Source organism: Bombus huntii, chromosome 3 (assembly GCF_024542735.1).
Source record: "Bombus huntii isolate Logan2020A chromosome 3, iyBomHunt1.1, whole genome shotgun sequence".
Classification (NCBI taxonomy): Eukaryota; Metazoa; Arthropoda; class Insecta; order Hymenoptera; family Apidae; genus Bombus; species Bombus huntii.
Genome location: NC_066240.1, coordinates 8,316,019 through 8,341,869, shown reverse-complemented (window position 1 = coordinate 8,341,869; position 25,851 = coordinate 8,316,019). Strand labels below are relative to the sequence as shown.

Here is a 25,851-nt window from a genome sequence, read left to right as displayed (position 1 = left end):
TTGAGAAATTTTTAAGAAATAGTAAAACATAATTGTGTAGAAAACAGCCCAAAAAACGTAGCAAGATCGAACTACAAAAGTGTTGAGAAGGTAGGCAAAGCTCCCATAATTTTTTAAAAACTGAGATTACATGCCTAACTTTGCTTCCTCGTATCATATATAATTTGAAGCATGGTAGAACCTTGCATTTGCAATGCCAGTAATTGATAACTAAGAACGTAATCACTGAAAAGCCGGAGCGTGTATTGGGGAAAGTAGATCTGTAAACCTGTACAATTGAGAAATTTATTCTTGCCGGTGTTCTTTTTCCGTTTTTGAAAGGAAGAAATTATAGCTTGTTATCATTGAAGTAACGTTTACGTTTCACCTTCTCTCTAACGTGTTATCAACGCACCTACCAAATTACAACCATTGCTATGAAACATTTGTATGATTATTGACGGTTTGTTACATTTCAGCTGATATACATATGGAAACGAGTGAAACAAAAACTTGATTTACGCAAGTAGCTGTATATTAATGCGACGTTGGAAAGATAATTGATCGACGCCGTCCAAGTTAAGCGAAATGTGACAAAAAAAGAAAAGAAAAGAAAAGGAGTTGGAGAAGGGAGTTGTGCGCGTTCTATTGCGTTTCGCCTTCGACTTTCCAACGAACAGCGATTACATTATACTCGCGCAACATTTCGCAATGGCAAAATCGAGAAATCAGGCATCGACTGGCTACTTACCACGAGACAACGTCAAGGTTCGCGTTTTCACGAGGGGAAAATGATCGTTAATGATCCCTAACCGTGTAGAACTACCGGTTATGAATTGGTTAAAACGGTACGTCCCTGGGGAGTAGCAATTTCTTCATCTAATCTCTCTAGATATCGATAGTTCCTTTATCAATATTTAGACAAATGAAAGTACTTATCATATTTCTGTTGCTTTCAAGTAAACTTCGATCTACGTAAAGCAATTGGTTTCTTTCAAAAGGGGAGATGATATCATCCCGCATGTGCACATGAAAGGGTATTAATTATGTGTATATTAATCATTTTCACATATCTCCTAATCTACGAGTTTGTTTATCAATGTATCTTTCGTAAATATGATGACATTTATTGAAATAACAACATACGTAGATTAGCCGAATAAATAAAAGAGACCGACGTATTTCTAGTAAATGCAATAGATCTTTTATTGCATCAGGGCATTGCGCGAAATGCGCGGCATATGACTAATCGAGGAAATCATTATCACCGGTTGCCATAGAATAACGATTGTATTCAATAATAATACACGCGCGTGAAAATGAAATTTCCTCCCTTGCGTAAAACACATGGAAAACGCGTAAGACAATACTACGGCACGTGTTCATGGGCGATAGTAGTGTGAAAATGCTAAGCTAAAACTCATTTATCACAACGATACAACGACATCGTGTTCACAACGATATTTCGTCCCCCTCGAAGCTACATTTTTGTCATCGTATCTGTTTCCTTCTCTCCTTCATAAGTCCTTTAATTCGCGATACTGAACGCTCAGCGTGTGTCTATGACTTTATCGTATGCCACGTGTCGACGCACCTATATAGCCGCATACATATCAAGATTCTTTCTACTACATCGGTCTCGAGTGAGGTAATGCAGAAGTCACGACGTAGTTAAGTTCCTGGCCATTCGTTGACACCGTGCCGTTGTCGGATGAACCGCGACTGAATTAAAATTCACCGAGAAGCCGCGTAGCATGTTGCTATCCTAACTGTGTTGCGATTTCGTCGTGTATCGATTTGGAATTACGCGTGAGACAATGCTTACAATATAGGCGGGAACGATTCGCATTTATGGCTCTCATGGCCTCGAGCGAAAGGTGAACGATTCTCCGTCGATGTAAATATTATTACTTTTTCGCGGAGAATCGACCCGAGTTTGAGTTTCCACTCGGTGATGCAATTACGTGATTATTTATTATATTATTCTGCGACATTGTAAATCATGCATATATAATAACACTAATGCCTAGAGCATATTTAATATTCATTTCATAAATTAACAACGCATTAAGCGGAAATGCGCAGCTATCTGTAAACTGCGCAATAATTTTTATAGCTTTACAAATGGCAATAGTTATATTTGGTCAACTACATTATTTCTGTGAGAGTTCATTACTTTTTTCGAAAATTAAGGCACATATTCATGAAGCGTTTACAAAGCAATGAAACTTTAGCCTGAATTTCTAACAGTTCCCTGGCTGCGATAATGTTATGGCATATAAACAAATACGGCACGTGCAGTTGCAACCCCACGCTCTGTCAGTACGAAATTTGCATCGTTTTCCCCTTTCACAGTCGATTTAGCATAAAGAGTCTCCACACGGAAGCGATAATGGCGGTGGGCCATTTATAGCTCTGCGCATGCGCGTTCATGCTCTCGGTCGATGACAGCGCTATTACTTTTGCAACTTCTTTTAAAACCACTATATACACAAATATACTTTTATGACTTACGTTTCCACGGAATTAATACCATACAAGTATATTCGGTCATTTAAAAAATTGTTGATGTTCAGAGAAACAAATTTCTATCACTTTAATATCTATATTAGCTGATGTTTATGATACATATGTCTGTAGCTTTTTGTGGTATGAAGTCCAAGTTTGTTTTCTCATTTTCTAAATTATATTGAAAGAAAGTTGTTCGTCACTCACGTGCCTGCCTCCTGAAAAACTAGCTTGCTTCAAGTGCTGTATACATCAACCAAGAAAGAATAACAGCGGTTTCCATCTCGTCGTTGAATCGCTGCGCATGACGCGATTCAAACGATATGGTCACTCAAGAACAAGGTATCAACATTCACGCACGATACACACAAACACACGCAGAGTACTTTATTGAATTTATCAAGAAGTACTCGCACGCGCCTCAATAATATTATTGAAGATACAGAACGATTAGAAGGAAACGTTCAATTTGTAATTTTTAAAGTTTCAATATCAGATCGTTCAAACTACCGCACGCGTCAATCACGCCATCTTGGCAAAGCGAAGATGGCGCGTTAATCGCGGACAAACAGCTGAGTGGCGAGTGGAATATCTGCGTAAGCTGAGCACACAGCAATCAGACGTTCTGTCCTCCGTGCTCGACCAGACCTGGACTCGGCAGTAAACAGCTGGCGACGCGATGCGTCAGAGCAAAATGTCGAACGGGACTGCGCCAAGCTAGTTGCCCCCCTACCATCTCTCTCTCTGGCACGGTGCAAGAGCTTCATAAAACTGGTCGTTCTCGGGCAAGCGTTCGGCGCATTCGCGGTGAAAATTCGACAGCGACGTGAAGTACACAAGTGTCAGTAATCAGTACCTGAACAGAGAATACGGGGAATAAAAGCATAAACGAGAAAATCCGTGGCGAAAGTGGAGTTTCTTTGTTTCGTGTTCCGATCTCTGCGCATACGTTCCCGTGCGAGTGGCGCAGCATTGTTTGTGTGGTCGGTACGTCACTCTCGGCGTGTACACGGGCCTATCACGATATAAGACGAGGTCCTAGCGTCCTGCTTGATCTCGCTTCGAGTCTTTTCATCCACGTACAACCATAGAATACGCGTTTGCTCGTATTGTGCCGAGTCTTGAGCTTGGACAGCATTACAGCAAATCAAAGTAAGAATCGCTGGCCCTTCGTGTACGCGCGAGTGCTTTGTTTTGACGAGCAGCTGATCCGGGGCTACTCGTTAATCGCGTCGATTAGTCCTCCATCGCTGCAACGGTGATTCTTTTTCACCGATTTTTAACTTGTTTTTCGTCTACGTACACGAAATTATCGTACGGGTCGTGAACTTGTGTTTAAAGGGATCGTCGGCTCGTACTAACAGTGCTCCGTTACATCACAAAAACCGGAGGACGCGATCGACCGATACTTCGAGGAGCAACAGTACCTACACAACCTATACGAGACATAGTTTTCATCGATGACAGGCGGACGAACGATAAGATCAAGAATTGTTATTATGTGATTATCCTACGGTTGAAAAGTGGTCAAATATTTAAGACTTTTTTACGTGTGTTGGTTAAGCTCCCGGTTTCCAAGGAACTCTACGTTTTCGTTTGTTCTCGTCACCGAACCCCGGTCGGAACGAAATTCATTCAGAACCGTTCTGTAAATAACGATCGTGGGTTGCAAACTGAATAGTACCTAATTCGGTCCGCCTGTCGTTTACTTGCTGCAGCTGGACCATTTTACAGACTGTAACAATAGCTTCCCTTCTGAAGGCTGTGCGGGACTTTTTTCTTAGTTACCGATGATCTCGTAATATATTTCTCTTTACTCTTGCTTTTGTTATATTCCAAGTATTTCAACGAATCTCGCGAAGGAGTGTACTCGAAAGCAGTCAGACCTAGGTATACAGCATCGCTGCTTTCCTTCGAACCAATCTACGTATATACACACACGTTATATTTATACATACATACGCGTCATACACCTATAGCAAGGTATATATCGTCGAGTTTCTCGAGCTTTTTCGGTGTTGCTCGTATTTTCGTCGGTTTGCGCGCCATTCAACGCAACTTAACTTCGATACCGATACCTACCGATCACGACGGAGAATAATAACAAAGAAACAATATACGCGCGAAATAATCGAGAAGGAAATACGGTGAGCTGGTCGAACCCTACTCCGAGTTTGCGTGAATCGACGATGACGAACGGATTGGTGATCGATGCGGCATAAACCCGAGGGGGCCGTACTCGCGAGCGCTGTGAAACGAGGGGTACGGCCCCGATCAAGCTGACTGCAGGAGTCAGCCTGAGGTGACATATCTTCTGTCGGTCGGGCGTCGCGATTATCGGACGCCAAGCACCACCGAATGCCAGTGGAGTTTTTCAGGCGGGCTAGTGGCCGTTTCCCTCTTATCGTCCGACTGGAAGAAGCTTGACCGGCCCGAAAATGCTCTACATATTCCATGTGGACACCGGCACTACTATCACCTTCGACATCAAGTTGGCGTTGCAGACGTAAGTATTCATTTGTTCCCTTAATGTTTCCGTTTGTTTAGTCCCTGTTGCTATTTACTTTTGCAATAGGTTAGAATCTTGCGTCATGCGCCTTTCGTGGATCCGATAGATTCCTACCTTATTTGTTTACTAGTCACGTCACGCGTACTTAGAGTACTTGGTTACGTACATGGTTATATGTGCTAGTTCGTCGATGAATTTGTAAAAGAAATTTAATTTGGAGGAGTTTTAATCGATTTGGGTATGCGATTTACTATGTTCTGTAGTACTTAGATAAACGTGCTAATTTATCGATCAATTTATATGTATGTGTTATTCATGCTTGTGGCGCGTGACACTGGAACGCGGTAGAGTATAAGAGGTTCTATTTGAGGAATACGGTCATTGATCTCTAGAAATTCAATTTTAAAGATTTTTAGCCCGTAATGTATCAAGAATCACGATGTATATTTTCTTTGCTACATGTAAATAACTATTAGAAATATATCATCAGCCATTTATCTATGGGATTAACTAGTAATTTTGTTAAATAGGAATTGGAAATAAGATTGTTAATTGTAATTTCTTCAATGTCAACGTTATTATGAAGAAATAACACATTACAAATTAATTCAACAATAAGAGGTCCATTAAAAAGACATGTCCTTTGTGCTTATGCTTGATTTTGCTATTACAGTTTTGTGTGTAACTATCTCTTTGATTCTTAAATTTTAGTCATCTATTATCTTTTAATATCATATTTATTTCGTAAGATAGATTGAGATAAACATTCCACCGTTCCATCATTTATTTCTCTATTGTACTTCATAGTGCTTCATCCACTCGTATTTTCTTCACTTAATCGAACGCAAACCGAATAATTACTCGGTAGATTCGTTTTTCATATAAAAGAATAGCAGCAGTTCTTGCCAGCCGGTTGTTCTTGCCGAACAAAAATGATGAACCATTAAAACTTGCTCCGATAAATCATCAACGAGTTTATTTTTCAAGTTTCGTCGAATATAGGCCAAGCAACGCGGCTACACTGTGCGTTACGCTTATTTAAATTAAAGACTCAGTCAAGATATCGTCGTTATTTTTCACGGAAGGAAATCACCATGATCTGAAACACGTTTTCATGTTTATACAATCGAATCTCAAGGGGAAGATAAAAATCTGTGAGTTTCAAAGGTTTTATCTGATTGAATTTTTCGAATAAAAAAGGTTCTAGCCTTCCCTGTTCTTTTTTCTTTGTTTCCATAAATAATCAAATTCACGTTTCTCAATTTCCCTTTCACTTCTCGAATGGTGTCTATTCATATCACTTATGGTATCATAAAGGAACGTTCGATATTATTCTCAGTTTAAACTCTCTCGTTAAACTCTCGGCGATGGTTATCGGATTGAGCCTAGTCCGGCTTGACTTGAATGCTGCGGAAACTCATTTCTTCGCGCGCAAAAGTCTTCTGTATATCCACATCCTTTCGTGGCCGGTTCACATGAGTCGGTTTTTGCAATAAACGGCTGCCTTCTAAACGGATCTGCTTCCTTGACTACCTCCTATATCAAATAAATACACATTGACGCGTTGAAGCGTTCCGTTTTCGCCTCTTCGTCTTCTTCACTTGAAGCCTCTTTCCTTTTATATATTTCCTCCCATCACAAACGTCGTATCGTATTTTTAACAAAGTTTAATTTCCATTTCAACTTTAGTTGCCTATCGAAAGTCGCTACACGCAAATTATATAATGTTCAAGGACATTTCCAGTTAAACTTTGTCAGAATATTTTATTAAATTACTGCAGATCTTATTTTAAGATATTATGACAAAAATGCGAGATATTAACGCAATAATAATGGATTTAAAGTGGTTGTTACGTCATAAAACAAGAATAGCTGAATAATCAATATGTTAATACTATATTTCAAGATGTTTAGCATTTCCGATAATAGATCTATGCACTCAGGAGATAGACTCACATCTTTTTATAGATTAAATTCATTATTCTAGAAGGTTTATTATGATTTTATTTTATCTGAATGAATCAATCAGACTTTCGTATCAATTTATAATAAATATTATTATTTATTTGACGTATCTATTTTTCTTTTCGAAATCAGTTCTAGATCGATATCTTTGCTTCATTAATATATTGCGACATTTATCTAAATAATGTCTACGCGTGAAAAAAAGAATCGAATAAAAAGAAAAAAGCAAATAACGTGAAGAGTCAGCAACAAAAGGTTTCAACACAAGCCTTTTGTTTATCGATGGTCGTCCACGCGATTGCTCGTCGTTTGTCGTTTAGCAACTCGTAGCAAGCGCGAGTATCGCGAACACGCCACGCCACGCTATGGAGAAGTGTCAAGGATCCCTCGAAGGTGAACAAATTGCAAAACCGTTTGTCTATCGCGGACAAACGTGGGCACATAGAGGCCGTGCTCGAAAGGCTTTTCTTTGACTTGAGCGAGCAGGAACGTGAGATCTGCGATGCGCGGCAAGTGCAGGTGGCTACGAAAATAGTAATGAAATCGGCGTGTCGAGCGTGGGCGACCATTGGCTCGTGTCACACACGAGTCTGACCCACGGGTAAACTCGGCCAAGTCTTTAATGCGAACGCTTGGTGCATCCCTTGGAACGAATCAGCTTCAAACGCTTCTCGAGGCTCGGTCTACTTTTGCGGTCCACGCTACGACTGTGACTCTTGCGAAACTTCGTTTGGAACATTTGCCAGTCGTTGTTTGCGCTTCGTGTCGTCTACCAGCTTTTCTGAATCTCTAGTGAGCAGTTACGAGAGCTTCTTTTATGAATTTTCGACAGTTATAAATCACTGTGTCGAGAATAAAGTTTGCTTTTCACTGCTATTTAATATTTTGTTTGAGAAGCAAATTGGTCTTTTATTTTGACACGAGAAAGAATTGAAATATACAAATTCGAAGGCTGTAACAAGATCGAGAGCAAATTACAAACCTATTATCTCCTTTCTTTTTTTTTTTTTTTTTTTTGTTATATCGAAATTATTTTTTTTATTGATTTAATATGGAGAATAAGGGTTACAGGAAGTTAGAGCTAGTTGAAATATGGCAGTCACAAAGTGCAAAGGGGGTTAATCCCATTGATTCGATTGGCCGTTCGATCGGGAGAACGGTGAATGTAATGCGTGTTTCAACGTGAATTGCAATGTTCGGTAGCAATGTCGTATCTGTATTTTATTACGAGTTTCCCCGAGAACGTCTCGTAAACATTTGCCAAACGATGCAAAGGATTATCGACGAACGTTATACAGTTGGGTTAGGCCGTAAAGCGTTTCGAGTCGAACCTCACCTTTTTCGATAAAAAAGTAGGATACTATCATAGACCGTTCTGACCTGTTCGAGTAACGTTACTCGTAATTTTATCAACAGCGATACCAATTCAAGTACATTGTTACGAACGGAATGCGTATGAAATGTAATCTAATATATTATCTAAGTATTTAATTGTTCCTTGTTCGCTTAATTAGTCGCTGTATTTGCTTTTTGTAGAAATCTGCTAGATCTGAGTATCAGTTAACACTCTATACTATCATGTGATTCGGAAGTTATATAACCTACATGTTTGTGGTGTATATGTTACAAGAACTATTTTATAAATTCTTTAAATTTTGAAATTACATTTCAGTTACTACTCCTTACTCTTTTTATCCAAATGAAAAACAGCAACCAATAACATATGTAAAAAACAGTAACCAATATATATGAAGAAAAATCCAGTTTCAAAGAGTTAAAAATACGAACTAGAGAACAATATAAACAGAGAGGTAGCTCGAAATGTGAGAGTGGAAAGAGATGAAGCGTAAATAGGGAGGTTACAATCGTTGATCGCTTGCTTTTCCTTTACACAAATCCGTCTCGCTGAACATTAACAGGCAAATGAGCAGAACTTTCGTTTCGACTTGATTTAACGGGAGGTTTGTTCCCTAGAACGGAAACAGTGTTAACAGCACGAACATCGAGGAAAAGTTGGTAGCGGAACGAGGTTAACGTGAATTAGGAAAATAAAACTGGTAAGCGTGCGCTCAGGCCTATCACCGATGAGGAACATGCAGTTTTCCAATGCTACACACGGCCTATACAACATCCATTATTCCGATTAAACCGCGTTACGCTTCACGTACCCTCGGATGAGTAAGCTAAGCGCATTTTATCTAACCATGGTGAAAAGAAAGTCCGACGAATTCAGGTCTTAAGATGACTATTCAATCCGATCTCTTCCAAGTTTGCACGCGATCCTTTATTTACCTATTGCTTAACGCTAGCGATCGATTTTTAGAAATCGAGCAAATCGTTGAATTCATTTAGACGTCTGTATGTTTTGCTTGTAATTATTTGGTTTTCAAACAGAGTAAATAGTAAATACATATCGTGGAATTTAGTACATCGTGAGTCAGGCAGAATCGTGACCCTCTGTCAGCGCTTATACGCGGTCCCATCAACCCTTTCTCGCCCACTTCCGCAACTTGTGCGTTCCCCGAAGCTCTCGAACCACTTTTTCAGATCTCCCTTCGCAATTAGTGCACGCACATATCGACACACACAAATATACGTCTAGATACATATATGTGCCGCATGTGTAGTGATGCGTTATGAAACATTTTAATCGTTTCGAATATACAGTTACTTCTGAAAGTGGATAGTAACATAGCGATACATCTGACAGCTAAATACGCAAGAATCGAATGAATTCCTTTTTTTTTTAAATATTATTTATTGTACCTAGTACGCTAGTAAAGATAGTAAATAGAATGTAAATACGAAAATCGTCGAATCACGTTCGAAATAATTGGAATTAAAATACCTTCGAATCGCTTTACAATAGAAGTTGAAACATCTATAGCATTCTATGTATGTATATGTAACATGCTTTCGTACGACCAACTCATTGTCAGCCTAGCTCTCTTCTAGCGTTACACAGAAAGGAATAGCTTTAACGAGTCAACGCGCGAAAAGGTGCCCGCCTCGCAAATAAGTACCTCTAATATTTGTGTATAAGATAACGTGGTTGCGGCGGTCAGCGACCCCATTTGTCGAGGCAATTAACGTTGTGTGTCGATTCAGCGTGGCGCCTTTGCTCCGTAACTTTTATTCTCGCCCGCGCGTAATTACAAAGTGTACCGCTAAAGCCCCAAAGAGTAAATACGGTGCGACGTAATTGCGATTTATTCCCGGTTTAGACGATGGATCGTTAAACGGTTCGGCAAAAATCCGTCCCCCGGAACCATGATAAATATCGCGCGTCTAGGGCCACTGCGATTGCCAGGAATGTGCAAACAAATTTATCAGCCGTGTCTCGTCGACGGATAATCGAGTCTTTTTAATTAGTTTCATTCGCGGTCGTCCAGACGTTTATCGTTCAATTTTCGTGTTGCGATCAACTTTATTTATAGTTAATTTCATCCCCGGTGGGTGAACTGAGGCGTTATGGACAAGGCTGAATTTTTATAAATTTTCTACAAAACATTATAAGTACATTATTTTTTACAAGCATTTTTACATCTTTGCTGCATTTATTCAATCCAGAATCTTCGGATCGTGACAGGTTGTGGAATACGTAGCATTCGATAATTCGACGATTACGAAATTCGACGTAACCTTTGTAATGCCCGCGTGTTTGTGTTATTTGCGCGGTTCAAGGTCCGTTTTATCTGGTTTGAAATTGCATCGTTGTCGCGACAGAGGCACGTTGTCGTGGTAGACGGCGCGTATTTTATCAGACTATTCTTGAAAGATTCTCAAGCGACTGACTCGTCTTGAACAACACGCGGTGGCCATAAATTGCGCGTAAAAGGAATTGGAACGGTGGTCGTGAGCACAGGCGAGTCGTCATTAACACCCTTGGCAAGGTTAAATAACGGATAAGGAGAACTCTTTGTCCAAGGCGGGGACGACGTGAGGCGCATCGCGTCATATTAATTATAAAAGCTGGTCTCATGTAATATTTAAATGATACAGAATTTAAATCGAGGGACTCGTGAAATTTTTATCTTCGAACTCATCCTCCGCTATTTACAATTAATGACCACACGTGAATAATGATAGAGTGACTTTAATTTCGTTCTTGGTTCCTTTTTTTCTATGTTTGAAAATCTACTGGATATTTTATCGGTTGTCTCGATGAATATTGCCTTGACATAATTGCCACGGTCGTAGCTTGCACTTTTATCCTCTTTAGGCCAATCGGATTACGCACGAGCCTTTCGTCTTGAGCATCGCAAATTAATCGTTTATTCGTCGTTGTTTGCGTTCGAATAAAAACTGATAGCAAAGAGAGTGGTTATCTTTGAGATCGAAAGTAGGGGCTCGATTAACTGTCCATAAGAGCTGGTTTCTTTTTCTTCTTCAATCAAGCTCCTTACTCTAGTCGCTTTCCACGTGAATTACAGAAACGCATCATCCGGCAATTACTACCACGCTGTGTGAACGCCTTGCGAGAACCAGGTCGTGCAAGAGCCGACAGGAGGCTAATAGTGTCTTCCAACGTTTCCTAGACCGAAGGCGTGATCTCGTGCTAGATATCAGTTCGGCTACGCAGAAGTCTTCCAAGTTTCCCCAATTACACTGACTTTTGTTAGCTCTCCTAAGAGTAGCTCGCCTCCCTGATACGGGTACAAGATAATCTTGACCTTAATCACGGCATCGACGACACTGAAGCTATACAACTGCTCCGGTTTATCATAAAACTTATCGTGTACCGAGATCACCTTTTAGATGTTAAATGTTTAAGCATTCTCAGAATTATGCTTGATCATATCGGTATAAACGCATCGTTTAAATATTAAAACGTTTGGATTTCTGTGCTATCGAACCTCTGAGCTTTCGATATTTCCGGAGTTCGATGATTTTTATTAAGAATTTTTAGGTTCTTCCGAATATTGACTTTTTAAAATTTGAACTGTCAGGAAAATTAAATGTTTTAAAACTTTAAAAGTTTCCAGAGGGTTGAGACTTCAATTTTCCAAAGATTGAAATTTCACAAGCTTTTAAGATTTCAAAAATTGTATATTTCAAACTTGGAAAAATGAAAATATTCAAAACTTAGATATTTCAAAATTTTTTAATTGAGATCGTCAAATTATTTAATTTTAGCATTTTTAAAATAAGAAATTTCTGCCATTTAAAATTTTAAAATTTGCTCTGCTAGAATTGCTGAATCTCATTTTGCTATGAATTCAGCAATTCTATTTGTTCTTATTTTGCACTTTCCCGAAAGAGGCTATAATTCCTAGGCCTACAATCACCATAATTATTTGACTTTTCTGCTTCTTTTTTTGCGCAGTGTCTCCCAGCTGAAGGAAGCGATCGAGAGAGAATGCGGCGTGGTCTCTGCGCACCAGGTGCTCCTGATGAGTGGAGGCGAAAGCCTGGAACCAAACGCGCGTGTGTGTTCCTACTCGGCCGGAACCGACACGAATCCGATCTATTTGTTCAGCAAGGCCGCTATTGAGAGCCACCATCCACCCACGCCAAGCATAGACTACGGTTCCGGTGAGTGACGAGCTTCTTCACCTGTGAATTTTCTTAACTCACCGCTATCCGCTCAGCTTTTTTCATTTCCTGTCTAACATTGTCCGTCCGTTTGATAAAAACTTACTTTACAAACCAGTTGTAAGATAAAGATTTTTCTTGCCTTTACTTTCATAATTTTATTACCATCACAAAGTGATCAGAGACTTTTCAACAAACTATTGTCGCGTTTAATTCGAGAAAAATTCAACTTCTAAGAGTATTTGATACGTAGCTGAATGTTAATGTTACTCGCGTGACCGAAAAGAAATGTCTCACGAAGAAAACGTGGCAAAAAAGAGAGTGGGCTGGCTTCGTTAAACGAGAATCGTGCCGGAAGGACGCGGCTAATAAATGATCCTTATCGGCGAGTGTTCGCGAGTACAGAGAGAAAAAATGAGTCAGATGATATCAGCGTGAAGATAGCGATACTCGCGCGACACCCAGGCAACCTCAATTCTTTGTACGAGCCAGCCTTGCAGTACCGTATAGAAACACAATGGAGAACGTCAGTAACTCGTTTGACTATTTTTCATCACCTTCGTTGCGCGTTCAAATATCTTCGTGCGATCTAAGATCCAGGTCGCATATGATCTTTCAATTAGATGTCGCTAGATCACTCGGTATCACTTAAGTGCTTCGATTCTTGGTCTCACTATATCTTCTCTATCAACTGTACTTACATGTAAGTACAGTTGTACCTTATGGACGTATTTTGATATATCGCAGCAATGCATTCGACTTGTAGTCGCGGTCTAATCACGACCACGATATGACTACGGTCCGTTGATGGTGAGCGTTTACCGAATGCAGCGGAGCGTGATTGAAACGTGGATGTTGATCAGGGCTACCTCATCTGATGAACGGTAATGTTTAACCGGGATCCGATGGTGTGAAGCTTTATCATATCGTTATAATAACGAATAACGATTGAAATAAGTGAAACGAGGACTCAAAAATTTGAAAATAAAATGTTGCGGTCGATACGATGTTGATTCTTAATGGGTTAAAAAAACACAATGAGATTAGTTGAAAGAGAAAATAACTTTCTTAGCAAACTTTCGACGATCTTAAGATATCTTTGGAACAACACTGTTCCGATAGGATACACTTTATAGTCGATACTCAAATCGCTGAAAGGTTGACCACTGAAAGTCTTTCCATGAAAAGTTAGCGGAGAAAGACTCTATCAGAGAGTGGTACAATTCCAAGAGTTGTAGTAAAAGCAGATAGAGGATTGCGTGACGTTCGAAGGTCGGTTTTGAGAAAATGTATTTTGTGCTATATCCGTTTGATGGGAACTCAGATATAATAGAATCATAGTCTGACCTCGTGATTGACGAAACATACGATCCAGAGGCGTAATAATGAAGCGAATGCACGATACGAGTTTAACGACGTAACGGTACGGAGATTGCACGGTTAGCGCTTACACATCGCTTAGCTGGTGAACGAACGGACGTTGAAACGCGCGTCAACGCGATGCGACGCGTTGAAAACGCGGAACAGAGGCGTGTAGACGCGAGATCCAGCTGGAGAAAAACAACGGTGGTCCGATTCCAAGAACGTCGCGCGTCTAGACGGCCGACTAGTGAGAATATCGACGCGCTCGATTCAGGGGAATAACAACGATGTGGATCGAAGAATCGACGAACTACGTCTTTAAAAAAAACAAGAAATCTTTAACTTTCCACAAACGTAATAAACCACATTATACAAGTCCAATATACACAATAATTTATGACACGAAATATATTAAACAAAAATGTAGGGATGATAGTCGCTGTATGCGAAACTCGAATTGTGTTAATCATAAATTTTTGATCCTCAAATATTCGTAAGTCTTCATAATCGTGATTACAAAGTAAGAATTTTTCTGCTTAATGAAACAATGACCGTAGTTCATTGAAAGAGGAGATAATTTGATATGAGCAAACTTTTGGACATTTTAAGATTAGCCAATAATTGAAGATAAAGAATATTGAATGAAGAAAATGATATTGTGTAGGCGTAAGTTAAAGAATAGCTGGTTAGGAAGGTTATATTTCGTCCATTAACATCTCTGCCTCTTTCAGGCGCTGTGAAATCGATTCTTTCCCAGCGGAGCTTCTTTCCTATTTGTCCGTCTTATACAGCTAGCCTCGGGTTTCATGCGGTAATTCACGTTCCTCGAGGCGCGTACCGGTAATGCGACCGCAAACCACTCGTACCCGTTTCCGATGCACCTCGCATTGACCGTTTCCACTAGTCGCTGATGAAGTAACGATCAAGTTCACTCTTATCGGTCGCACTTTCGATTTTCGCAACGAAACGCATCGGTTATGCGCCTCTCAGCGTTATTCAACTCGTCGATTTTTTCCTTTCCTCCAACGAATGCTTTGACATTCATTCAGTAGTTCTTGAATGCTTCAGGTCGTTATTTAATGAGAATATAATTAATTGATAAGTTGATATGTAAAATAACGTATATAAATAAAACACATTCACTAGAGGCGAAAAATGTGTTTGACTTAATGGATTTTTAACGTTTAGCATCTGTGCACACTTAAAAGGAGAATAAATAGCACATACTTGATTAAATTTAATTATTTTGGAATTATTTCAATTCGTTTATTCGTGTATATTATATCTTTAGTATAGCTGTAATTTATTTTATTACAATATAGCGCCACGAGCTAGAATAGATTAAATTATATCGGAGCTACAACTATAACTTTACTCGTCGTACGGGATTTACATTATTTTCTACAAAAAACTCAACGAGTATTTCTTAGCAAACTTCTAAAATCTCAATACAGTGCAAAAAACATTCCTGCGATTATAAACCTCCAGCAACTTCAGTCAGAACTGCCTTAAGATTTATTCTTCCATTAATCTCTAAATAGCCAATTTCCAAGTAACTTCTTGAAGCATCTCAAAGAAAACTGGGAGAATCGCTTATCGACGCGATGAAATTAATCTACGTCTGTACGAATATTTATACCAACGATGGACGATTAAACAGCAGTCATGAACAAGCTTATAGCCTTTCTTGCCTAGTCTTGGAGATCGTTTTATCGTATCCGTGGCTGCGTTAACAGGGCCGTAAAGCGTCATGAACCGCGAGGAGACAGACCCCTTTTTCCAGCGGCAATTTAGCGGATCGCCAGAAAGAGGCTACAGCTAATCCCGTAATGTCCCGTTTTTCTCATCGAGTCTTCCCTTTTGCTTCCTGTTCCTGAAGAAGGGAGCCTTGGCTAGCTTACAACGAATATATATGGCTCGTTTGTAGACGCAACAAGACTTTGACCCGTGTCAATGAGCCTCGCGAGCAACTTTGACCTGATTCTTTTATACAACGGATAACGATCTGCCGTTGGCTCTCATTGCAAACGTGCACCGAGCACGGAATTGGTGTCTTCGTGTTGACGAATCGAAACCGAAACTGGGTCGGTGTTCGAGCATCGTTTTCTGAGGAAAATTAGTTAATCGTCGTGAAGCTGGAGGCTACTGACAGAAACACGGCCGAAAGAGCAACAGCTAGAGTAGAGAAAGCGAGCAAATGGCAAACTGAGATTCTGCTTTCGTGTTCGGTAGACCCTCGTTTTACATATTGTATATAACGCGCGGTTTTGTGTTATATAAATCCGTGTTATACCGGTTGTAAATTAAGAACGTTTCCCGGTAATTAGGTTTTTTGGTATTTACTCACTTTTTGTTGCAACGTAAATGTTTAAATGATTTCTTGTAATCGTATTTCGTCTCTCTACTCTGTAACCGCAAATGTCAATACATATCACTGACGCATAAGCGGCTGATTGAAAATCATAACGGTGTAAGTTAAGATTTGATGAATTTCTTCCTTATTTAATATTTTACTGCATTGCATCTTATCATTGTCGGGTTGAAGTGAAAGTAAGCGGATAGAGGACCAGTTTTTAACATCCCATTGAACAAACGCGATCGAGTATTACGTCGTTACGTAATATGTATTTTATCGGTTGCAATAGGAAATTTTGCAATAGCTAATGATTAGGATGCTTACAAGTTGATAGTAAAGTGTCGATTTTTAGTCGAAGGAAGTGGGTCGGCTCGGTATAGTATCTTTTGTGTAGAGTTGGTTACATATATGTATAGTATGTGAATAATGATTACGTTGATTAATATGACATGAAGCAAATATCGAAATGTGTCGGTAGTTTTTTCAATTGCTATTAGTTTGAAGTCTAAACCCCGATGGTTACAAAATTGCAGTACCAGTTGGCCAATTAATTAAATTTCAACGTTGCTAGCTCGAAGATGAAGTTAAATTAATTTGAAAGGATAATTTAGTTTAGAATTTTAAAAGAATCGATTTCTTTTTGTATAATCTATATTCTCAATCTACAATCACTCGCAAGATTTGAGATAAAGATAAGATAAAATTGAGACGGTTTAATGCATAGAACTGTTCGTTAGTTGCGGTGGTGGCTATCCGTTAACAGCTGCACGAATTTTTCAAAAAGGGTAGGAATTAAAGGTATCAACGAAGAGCAGAGTTAGCTCGCTAATGGTTTTTAAATGTCTTCCTCGAAACGGTGATAGTCGATTCCTAGACAAAATCGGTCCATTGAATCACAATAAGAATCCATTCTTAATGTGTCATACTCGAGAATAGATAAAAGTTGGTATGCATTTGTTCTAGAAGTTTTAACAACGGCATTAAAAGTAAGTATAGGAGAAAAAGAGTCAGCATTGCATTACTTTTTCAAACTGTCAAAAACATCCTCGCTTTCATATCTTAGAAGCAGATAGTACGAGATAAAAATTTAATTTTCTCTCTTTGTTACCTTGTTTTTATTCGCGGTTGTGTTCATTAACGCGGAACAAATTTACCTTTCATTCGGCTCAGGGAAAAAACTTTAATACGCATTCGCCGTTTCGATGGCCTAGGAACGGTGCCATTAAGAGGTCAATCGCAATATGGTCGATGAGTCAGCAGGGGAAAAAGTCGACTCGCCTGTGATATCCCCGAACTCGTAGGTTTTTCGTTGTTCGCTATAACCAGACATGACCGCGTGCCATATTTCTTTTCTTCGTTCCAACGTCACTGTTCTGAACCTAAAGCCGATATTTCGAAAGCTAGCCGTAGTTGTCCTCGAACACAATCTTTCATTCGATATTTTTCATATTTTAAATAATTCAACATATGTATTATAATACATTTAACGTATCTTATAAACTTGAGCGAGTTTTTCACGTGAAGTTCGCGAGAAAGTATGGCAATTGCAGAATGTTGGAGAACGATAAGCCTACAGAGGATAAACACGAGAGTCAAATGAAATGCACTAGAGTCACGCGAACGATTTCGGTGGTGCTGTGCAACGTTGGTATCCGCTTCGTTGCATGATGAATTCGAAGGAGCGATTATTTATAAAATAATACTATGTCGGATGAACGTGATAAATCGCGGAAAGATACACGTGCTTTTTCCTTGAATTTTTAATTGTTCTCGGCTTATTATAAACAGAATGATAACAATATCAGCGGCAATGACATAACAGTTACGAGAGAGTAACAGAGCTGATAACGAATAGTCGGGGCCGAATTTCTCATTTTGTTACTCGCGATTTTTACCTGCGTGTCTTTATTCACTATTGTTAACAAGTATTTGGACATTTTCACATTATTACAAATATATAAAAGGTACTTGTAGAATTCTCAAATAATGCTCTCTATTATTAACTTTAACGATCTTGTCTTTTAAGCGACCATACCAAAACTAACTGAAATATAATAAAAATATATATCCTCAGATCAGATTGCTCTGGAAATTGAAATATTTATAGACGACAGTGTGACAGTGTAATAATATAATAGTGTGTTAATGTTTTTCGCGATCATTATTATGTAGCAATTGAGTCTTATTAGCCGGAAAAGCTTCCTAGAATTGTTGAAACAAGTGCATTTTAATGTTTCACGTTTGACTCTCAATGGAGAGGCCGCGGCACGTGCATTACATAACCCATGAAGATCAATCTATACTCGGAACAAACGAACAGGTGGAATACTTGGTTCAGCTATGTATGACGCGAGTTTAGCAATCATTCTGCCAATTAAAACTTAATAGTATGAAGAATGACGAACGAATAAAAAGTTAATTACATCGAATATATATATATATATATATATATATATATATATATATATATATATATATATATACACATGTATAATGAATTTGTTCCACTCGATTACTCAGAATTATTTTCAGTGATTATTTCTCTTGTAATCAGAAAATAACGTAACATGTCACGCAACTAGTGCGCTTAAATGCGTCGCACACGCAAGTGAAGGGGGAGGACACGATAAGTCGCATTTTCTATCAGGAAGCAAATTTACGATTTATAAAGATACACGTTGTCAGTCGACAATCGACATCGTGCGTTAGATCACGCAGGAAACTCGTCATGAACGAAATCTAAGAGAAGAAACAGCTACGTTATGTGTCTGTATAACACACAACGCGTATGTATAATCTACATGTGTTTAAATAGACGAACGACTTGTCTCACGCTGTATCAATACTAGAAGGCATTCGAATCTTTGCTACTGGACTGGCAAAAATTACGATTGCGTTCGCGGAAACACGGTTCCGTAGACCGTAGGCGGCACATGGAACAGCTGCGATGATTGAATCGAGTCGCGAGGATGTGCGAATTGAGACAGAATATGGAATTTAACAGTAGAAATCTTATTTCTGCGAACGTTCTATAACATATGGTATATGGTAATATAAATCGAAGACTGTTTTTCGACTGAATTTTTAATAATCGAAAAACGAGGAATTAGCATATTTAGGAGATCCTTTATTCGTATCTATATTTGACAGTCGGTCTTTTAATAAACCTAACCAAATCTCAATGCAAATACGAAATATCATATTCGAGATTAAAGTCACCAGTTTACATATTTTAATCCTGCCTTATCGTCCCTATTACTATTTTAACAGATGCTCAAATTCGATATCTAAGTTTCCAACAGTCGCTCCGCGCCCCAGAGATTCCTATGTAAATACAAATTTTAATGGTAGTAACTGTTTGAGGATCGTGGAAAGAGTCATAGACCTCCTCTCAACGTCGACTATACAAATAGGAACAAATCCTCTTTATTTAAAGATTCGACGATGATTCAACAAGTATACATCTTATAAAATATACATGGGTGTTAGGTTGTATAGGAAATGTTCTTTCAAGTAGAAATCCAACCATATATAATTTCTTCAGAATACGATTTAATGCACATTCCTAACGACTATCATTATTCGATATTTATAAAAATTATCCAACTATCAAACACCGATTCTTTTGCAAAAAGCGACGGAAATTTCTACAATGCCATAATTTATTCCATGAATTTTCAACCTGAAGATATACAAATAAACGTCGATGCCGAAGGCTCTATTCGATTCGTCCGCTGGCTATTTTTCATGAAGCGGACGAATCAAAGGAAAAAGGTTCGTTTTCCTGTAGAGCAGAAAGCATTACAAGGATTTTCCTCTGGCAACCAGTCGACAGATTTTGTGTCCACCATCGCCGATATCTTTTCCCAACCATTGAATTCAATTGGCTCGACCGGTGTCCGTCAGCTGATTCTCGTTCGCCTCGAGGTGCGTGCGAAATTGGATTTCGTCTCGGCTGAAATGACGACCGGCCACCTTTGACCTCTGTTTTTAGCTCGATCTCGATAACGCTCGGGAGAATATAACCAGCCAGCCAGCCAGTCAGGCCGTTTTCGCTCCTTATTTACGGCCCCCTGGTCTTTTTCTTCTGGCTGGCCTTGAATTAATTTATACCAACAATACTTGTTCGGACAGGTCCGTGACTGAGTCATTGACCTGAACATTCTGAGTAAATACTATGTGGGACTTAACATTTTCGGAGTCCTTCGGCCAGGTAGAGATGATTAAGAAGAAAAAATTTTGGAGAAGTCAGATAGGTTTCAGACGAACAATATTTGATGTGAAGGGTTTTTGGAGTGGAATAAAACGAAAGTGTAGATATCGTTGGAAGTAAGATTTCTGCGTCATTTCAGTATTTCTATTTTTATGATGTGGTATATAAGCAAAGATATGATAGTTTCGTAAATTAGAAATCTCGGAGTGAGGAGGGGGGATCATTGATTGTGTTTTAGCCTTGTAGACTTATTTAAAGTCGTATATTACATTCTTTCTTCTTGTGTAGTCTTCAAATGTGAAATTGGTCAATTTGGCTTTTGAATGAATCATATAGCGTATGTTTCGCGAATACGTGCACGGACAGTATACAAACAGATAACAAACACGCTATTAACTATTCTCAAACATTAGCGAAGATGTACTTTTACAATCTCTCCAAATAACTTATACCGTCCGCAACACACAAAGAATTACTATTATTCAGTATACATAGCGTTGAAGTCGAAGAAATAATAATCGATAAACACGATCGTACACTTCTTCACTCGACGAAAAAAGATGTCAAGTTATTTGATTTACTTTGAAGGATTACTTCTAATGGCACTTTAATTCCTAAACTTCACCTTTGAAGTTACCTTTGTGTCCGCAATTCGTTTGAAACAAAGAGTAGGTAACATTGTAAGGTAAGGCCATAGAAATTGCGGTATTCCAGTTACTCCGGTCAAGTACACGCGATATTTCCTCGATACCGTTCGCTTTTCTAAACGAACTCGTGCATTCTTCCTCCCCAGTTTGGTCCACGCGGATCGCATTATTCAAACTGATGCGAATCCATTATCCCATGACTCCTTTCCCGTCTCTTCGATCGCGTGGCAATCGCGAAATTCCTCGAGAGCACCGACAACGACGCCTTAATCCGATTTGATTTGCATATCGGTGCTACTATTCAGCTATTTTCCCCTTGACCGTGAACGATTGTGCGAACCGAATGAAAATGTCGATACAATTTTATTTTAATTTCATTCTATTTTCACCAACAACAATGCGTCGTTGTGCGGCAATGTTCCACGTTGTCGGGTATAATCTACGAACAAATTAAGCACGGACGCAATACAATTTAATATGGTTGGTTAACGATGCGATAAAATTGAGTGGGTAATATTGAGCCACCAAATTAAAACCTTGAAGACATGATATTTCGCATGTATCAACCTAATAGAAAAGTGAAATTTTTGTAAGTAGGTGATCTTAATTGACAAAGATTGGATTTATGGTCGGCAGTGTATATCCTCCGTTGGTCGTCTGATCGATTCGGTCGTTTTCCTTAAATGCAACTCGAAGTTTCGATGGATCTGATGTTCGTGTATACGCACAGCTATCTACGGGTACGCATGGGTCTTACCTTCGTGTAAATATGGTAATCTGTCGATACAAGTTCGCAAACAGTGGTACGTGGACATTTGCACGAAACAGATATTATTCGAAGTATTATTTCTTTCGTATCTGCGTGTTTCGCGGAACGAGCTTCACGATAGGAAGCTGATATCTGCTCGTAAAAGCTTGGATAAAAAAAGATTGTTCGTGTGGTGTTTTAATAAATCTCTTCGTTCAACGACTCCGGTGTTTTATCGTCGGAATTTATGTTCTTTTCGTTGAAGCTTGCGTAAGTACGATGAGAAGGGAGAAAGAGAGAATGTATTACGATTCGAAGTAGGTCCTTACTTACATACGAATGTGTTCGTAGAAATGTTTTCCTGTGTTAAATGAAATCATGTATTACTCGGAATTGGTCCCAGTGGCAAATGAACCAAGATACATATATCTACATATATGACAGCGATAAGTGTGTACTTAAATATTCTTTTGATTTTATATGAAAGTTGTAATACGAAGGAAGCATATAGATAAAGTATTATTTAAAGGTGTAGAAGTTCTGTAGATTTACGTAATTAAAATACGATAGTAGTTTCTACTATCTTTATTTATCTCCCATATATCTATACATCGTTAATTTCATTCTGCGATTTAACTAATTAATGCCTTTTACAAAATATTGTTGATAAATATTTTTGTAGTACAATCTTCCTTATATTTATTTAACATGTAACGGTGTATGTATAGGAATTGGACAAAATTATGAAAACAGTTTTTATATATCATATATGTATATGGTAACTAATCGTTCTTCCAAGGAAACTACGACTACATGTCCTAATAAATGGTGGCTTTCTGTTTACTTTATTTTAACAATCGAAGCGAGAAGATGTCTGTTGTTCATACACAGATGTTTGGAAACATCTTTTATATGTCATATGTGAAGAAGGTTCAACCCCTGTATATGAATAACGAACGTCTTCTCTCTTCGATTGTTGGAATAAAATAAACATAAAATCATCACTCAGCCATGTAGTTAGAGCTTCCTTGGAGAAACGATTGGTTATCGATGCACGTACAAAGGGTATGTCGTTTTGAAGTCGAAAAATTTGTCCATTAGAAAGCGAAAAAATCTCATTTGCAAATTTAGCACAAGGAGAATTCGTTTGAAAAAGAACATTGATTCATTAGATTCTTTTGTTCGTTGTCTTTTTTCTGTTGCAACTGTTGTGTTACACTCACGTAACAAAAAATCGTTTCCGTGTTCAGGCTTGTGTGTTAGTTTTTGTTTTACAGTCCTTGGGCTGAAGCAAAGTCAATTGCAATTACATATTACGTCCACGCTGCCGTGACTATTTGCACAGTCTACTTATCGTGCTTCATAGATTCTTCGTACGCAAACCAGCTGTAAGCAAACCATGTTTCCTTTTAGCACGCGGTTCGCTACGTACGCTATTTTCGGCTATGAAGTATCCCATGCAATACGGAATATCGTTTTAGGATCGTTTCACGTGATTTTCTATCACGTCAAATCCGATTAACGATCGAGGTGAATTTATACTCGCTACCATAAATATAGGTGGCTATAACGGTGATTATGAAAGTGGTCTAAATGATTATGTTCTCTGTTTGAAGATATTTAATGTTTTACTTTTTATTGGCTAGTATGTATTTGCTCGTTATGTAACTCAATATTTCACAGAATGTTACATACATCCTTTTTCGTAATTAAAAGTTGACAAATTTTTTGAATAAAAGTTTGCGTATCGTTTATAAGTACATAAACTGCTGATTGTTAGCTTGGAATTGTGTTTGTTTTGAACTCTATAATGAAAACCTGCAGCATTTTCGGAATTAGTGATATATCCTAGATAAAAATAGCAACAGAGCATTTATAATAAAATTTTTTTACGAAAAGCAAGTTGAAAACAAACATAACAGTCAACATTGTTTGGTCGTAATTTCTGTTAGTAGACAGTAATTTCCTCCTTTTTTTGTCGACAAAAGTTTCAAGTTTTACTATTTCCAGCAATTTTAAATATTCGTGATAAATTAACTGATAAATTCAATTTTTTACGCAAATCATTATCATAATTATCAAAATAATTATGTAAATTGTGTATTGTGACGATACGTCAAGAATGACGAAAGTCGAGCGAATAATTAGAACGATTACTTGAAATAATGGCTTGTTGCAATAAAATGTAATAGTTACCAGGAATATTACTTCGCAAAATATTCGGTGCAATTTACAATTCGCAGGCATACGTTCGAGCATTATTTTCACCGTGTTAGCACGATTCTTCGTAGACCTTTGAGACTTTCAACCCTTGAACTCGTCGAGGTCGTTCCATTCTGTAAATCTGTTCACGTTATTGTAGCAACGCGAAGCGCGGCAATTTTCTGATATGGCTCTGTTCACAATTGACCCACGCTGTTTCTACCTGATATTCCATTCGTATGGTATGCAGAATTCCTTAATTGACTACACGAAGTTTTATTTAAAAATTAATCTTTATCCTTGTCATTTAGAAGCCAAATTAGGAAATTTTTATGATATCCGGAATGAGATGAAGAATTTATTCAAAAAGTGGCAAAAATATATAGATGTATTAAAATTTTGTTTGGAAATGAATTTTTTTCTCGATTCAAAGTCAAAGTAAAAAGATACGACGAAGCTTTATCCGAAAAAACGTCAGAGATGCTATAAATTTTACTCGAAGACTATCAGAAACACATATTAAAAATAGCAGAGATGCTGAAAATATGAGAAATATCAAGATATTTGAGAAACATTTTCAGATACTTAACTTTCACCCCAAAATCACTTTCCCAGGCGATTAGCAGCCGATCGATAATCACGTACGCGTAGATTTCGTCGCGGCCATTTTCCATCAGCTATCCTCTTTCTCCCATCGATGTTTACCACGTTTGCACGCGCGGCCGGAATACGTATACGTGTGGTTCGACGTGTGACGACGAATGACGCGACTTTAATTTAAAGCAGACAAGCTGGCACCGCGCGTGAGTCGGCCGCGTAACCGTTCACTATCCGGTAGTGCACGTGTCGCACGGACACTTTTGCAGGTTACACGTGCACGTACGCTATTACTCCGTTTGGCCTGGAAAAATCAAAAGACAGTAGGAAAGTCCGCGATTTCACCTTATCTCTCGTGCCCTTTCACCGGATTATAAGTTTCCTAGATGGTATAACGTGCGTTCTGCGTGACGCGAACTTCGTTGAGCAGAAATGACGTAAATGGTGCGATGGGTATATCTGGTCAATCAATGAACGGATATGTTCCCGGAGGTGTATATTGAATTAGCAATAGTGGAGGTACGCGAGGGAAAAATATCGATGGAGGAAACGCTAAAAATATTCCTTTTTTTCATTATAGAACTTTGTCATCGGTGGACCGCGGATATTTATGCAGACTCTGATTTTTATAAATAAGGCTAAAGGAATTTGACTTGGAGATTTACTTCATCTGCTCCATTTTATTTATGCAGTATACCGTGTATTCTTCAACTTTGTATCAGACAGTAATTTGTTTTTCTGAATTCGCGTTATTTCTATCTAATCAGATGTATATCTTAGCTGAAACGAAACGAGAATAAACTATTTTTTATCGTTTTTCTTTCTTCCAGTGAATATTATCTGAATACTATTTGTTTGGTTAACGTCTTATCGTCGTAGAACCAACTAAAAAACGTCAATTTTTATACGTCGTAATTAATATGATAAGGAACGAAGTGCGTTGTGTCTAAAATTATACCGACAAACATTGTTTTTTTTTTAGAAAAATAAACTAGACATATAAAAATCTCTTAGCTGGTTCTATAATGATAAGACGTTAACTAAACTAAGTAGTATTTAGAGAGAAAGAGAGAGAAAGAGAGAGAAAGACAGAGGAAGAAAGAGAATCAGGGAGAAAGCAAGAGAGAGAAATACAATAACCTCAAAGTGACCTTGACATCTATCGATCGCTCTACGTTGAGTCTCATAAATCCACGTCTAATTCGTTATTCGTTCTATTCCTGGTAGTGA

At 38.4% G+C, this 25,851-nt stretch overlaps 1 protein-coding gene across 2 annotated transcripts in view; it reads left to right on the top strand.

Moving 5' to 3' along the window:
- Nucleotides 1–1,567: 1,567 nt before the first annotated feature.
- Nucleotides 1,568–25,851, top strand: part of LOC126864212 (RB1-inducible coiled-coil protein 1) — a 57,864-nt gene continuing 33,580 nt past the window's right edge. The window contains exons 1-2 of one of the 2 annotated variants that reach the window (XM_050615308.1): nucleotides 1,568–4,993; nucleotides 12,288–12,496. In XM_050615308.1, coding sequence (XP_050471265.1) covers nucleotides 4,926–4,993; nucleotides 12,288–12,496 — 277 coding nt within the window. In that variant the 5' untranslated portion in view covers nucleotides 1,568–4,925. The remainder of the gene's footprint in view (nucleotides 4,994–12,287; nucleotides 12,497–25,851) is intronic. The other variant, XM_050615309.1, reaches the window with a different exon arrangement.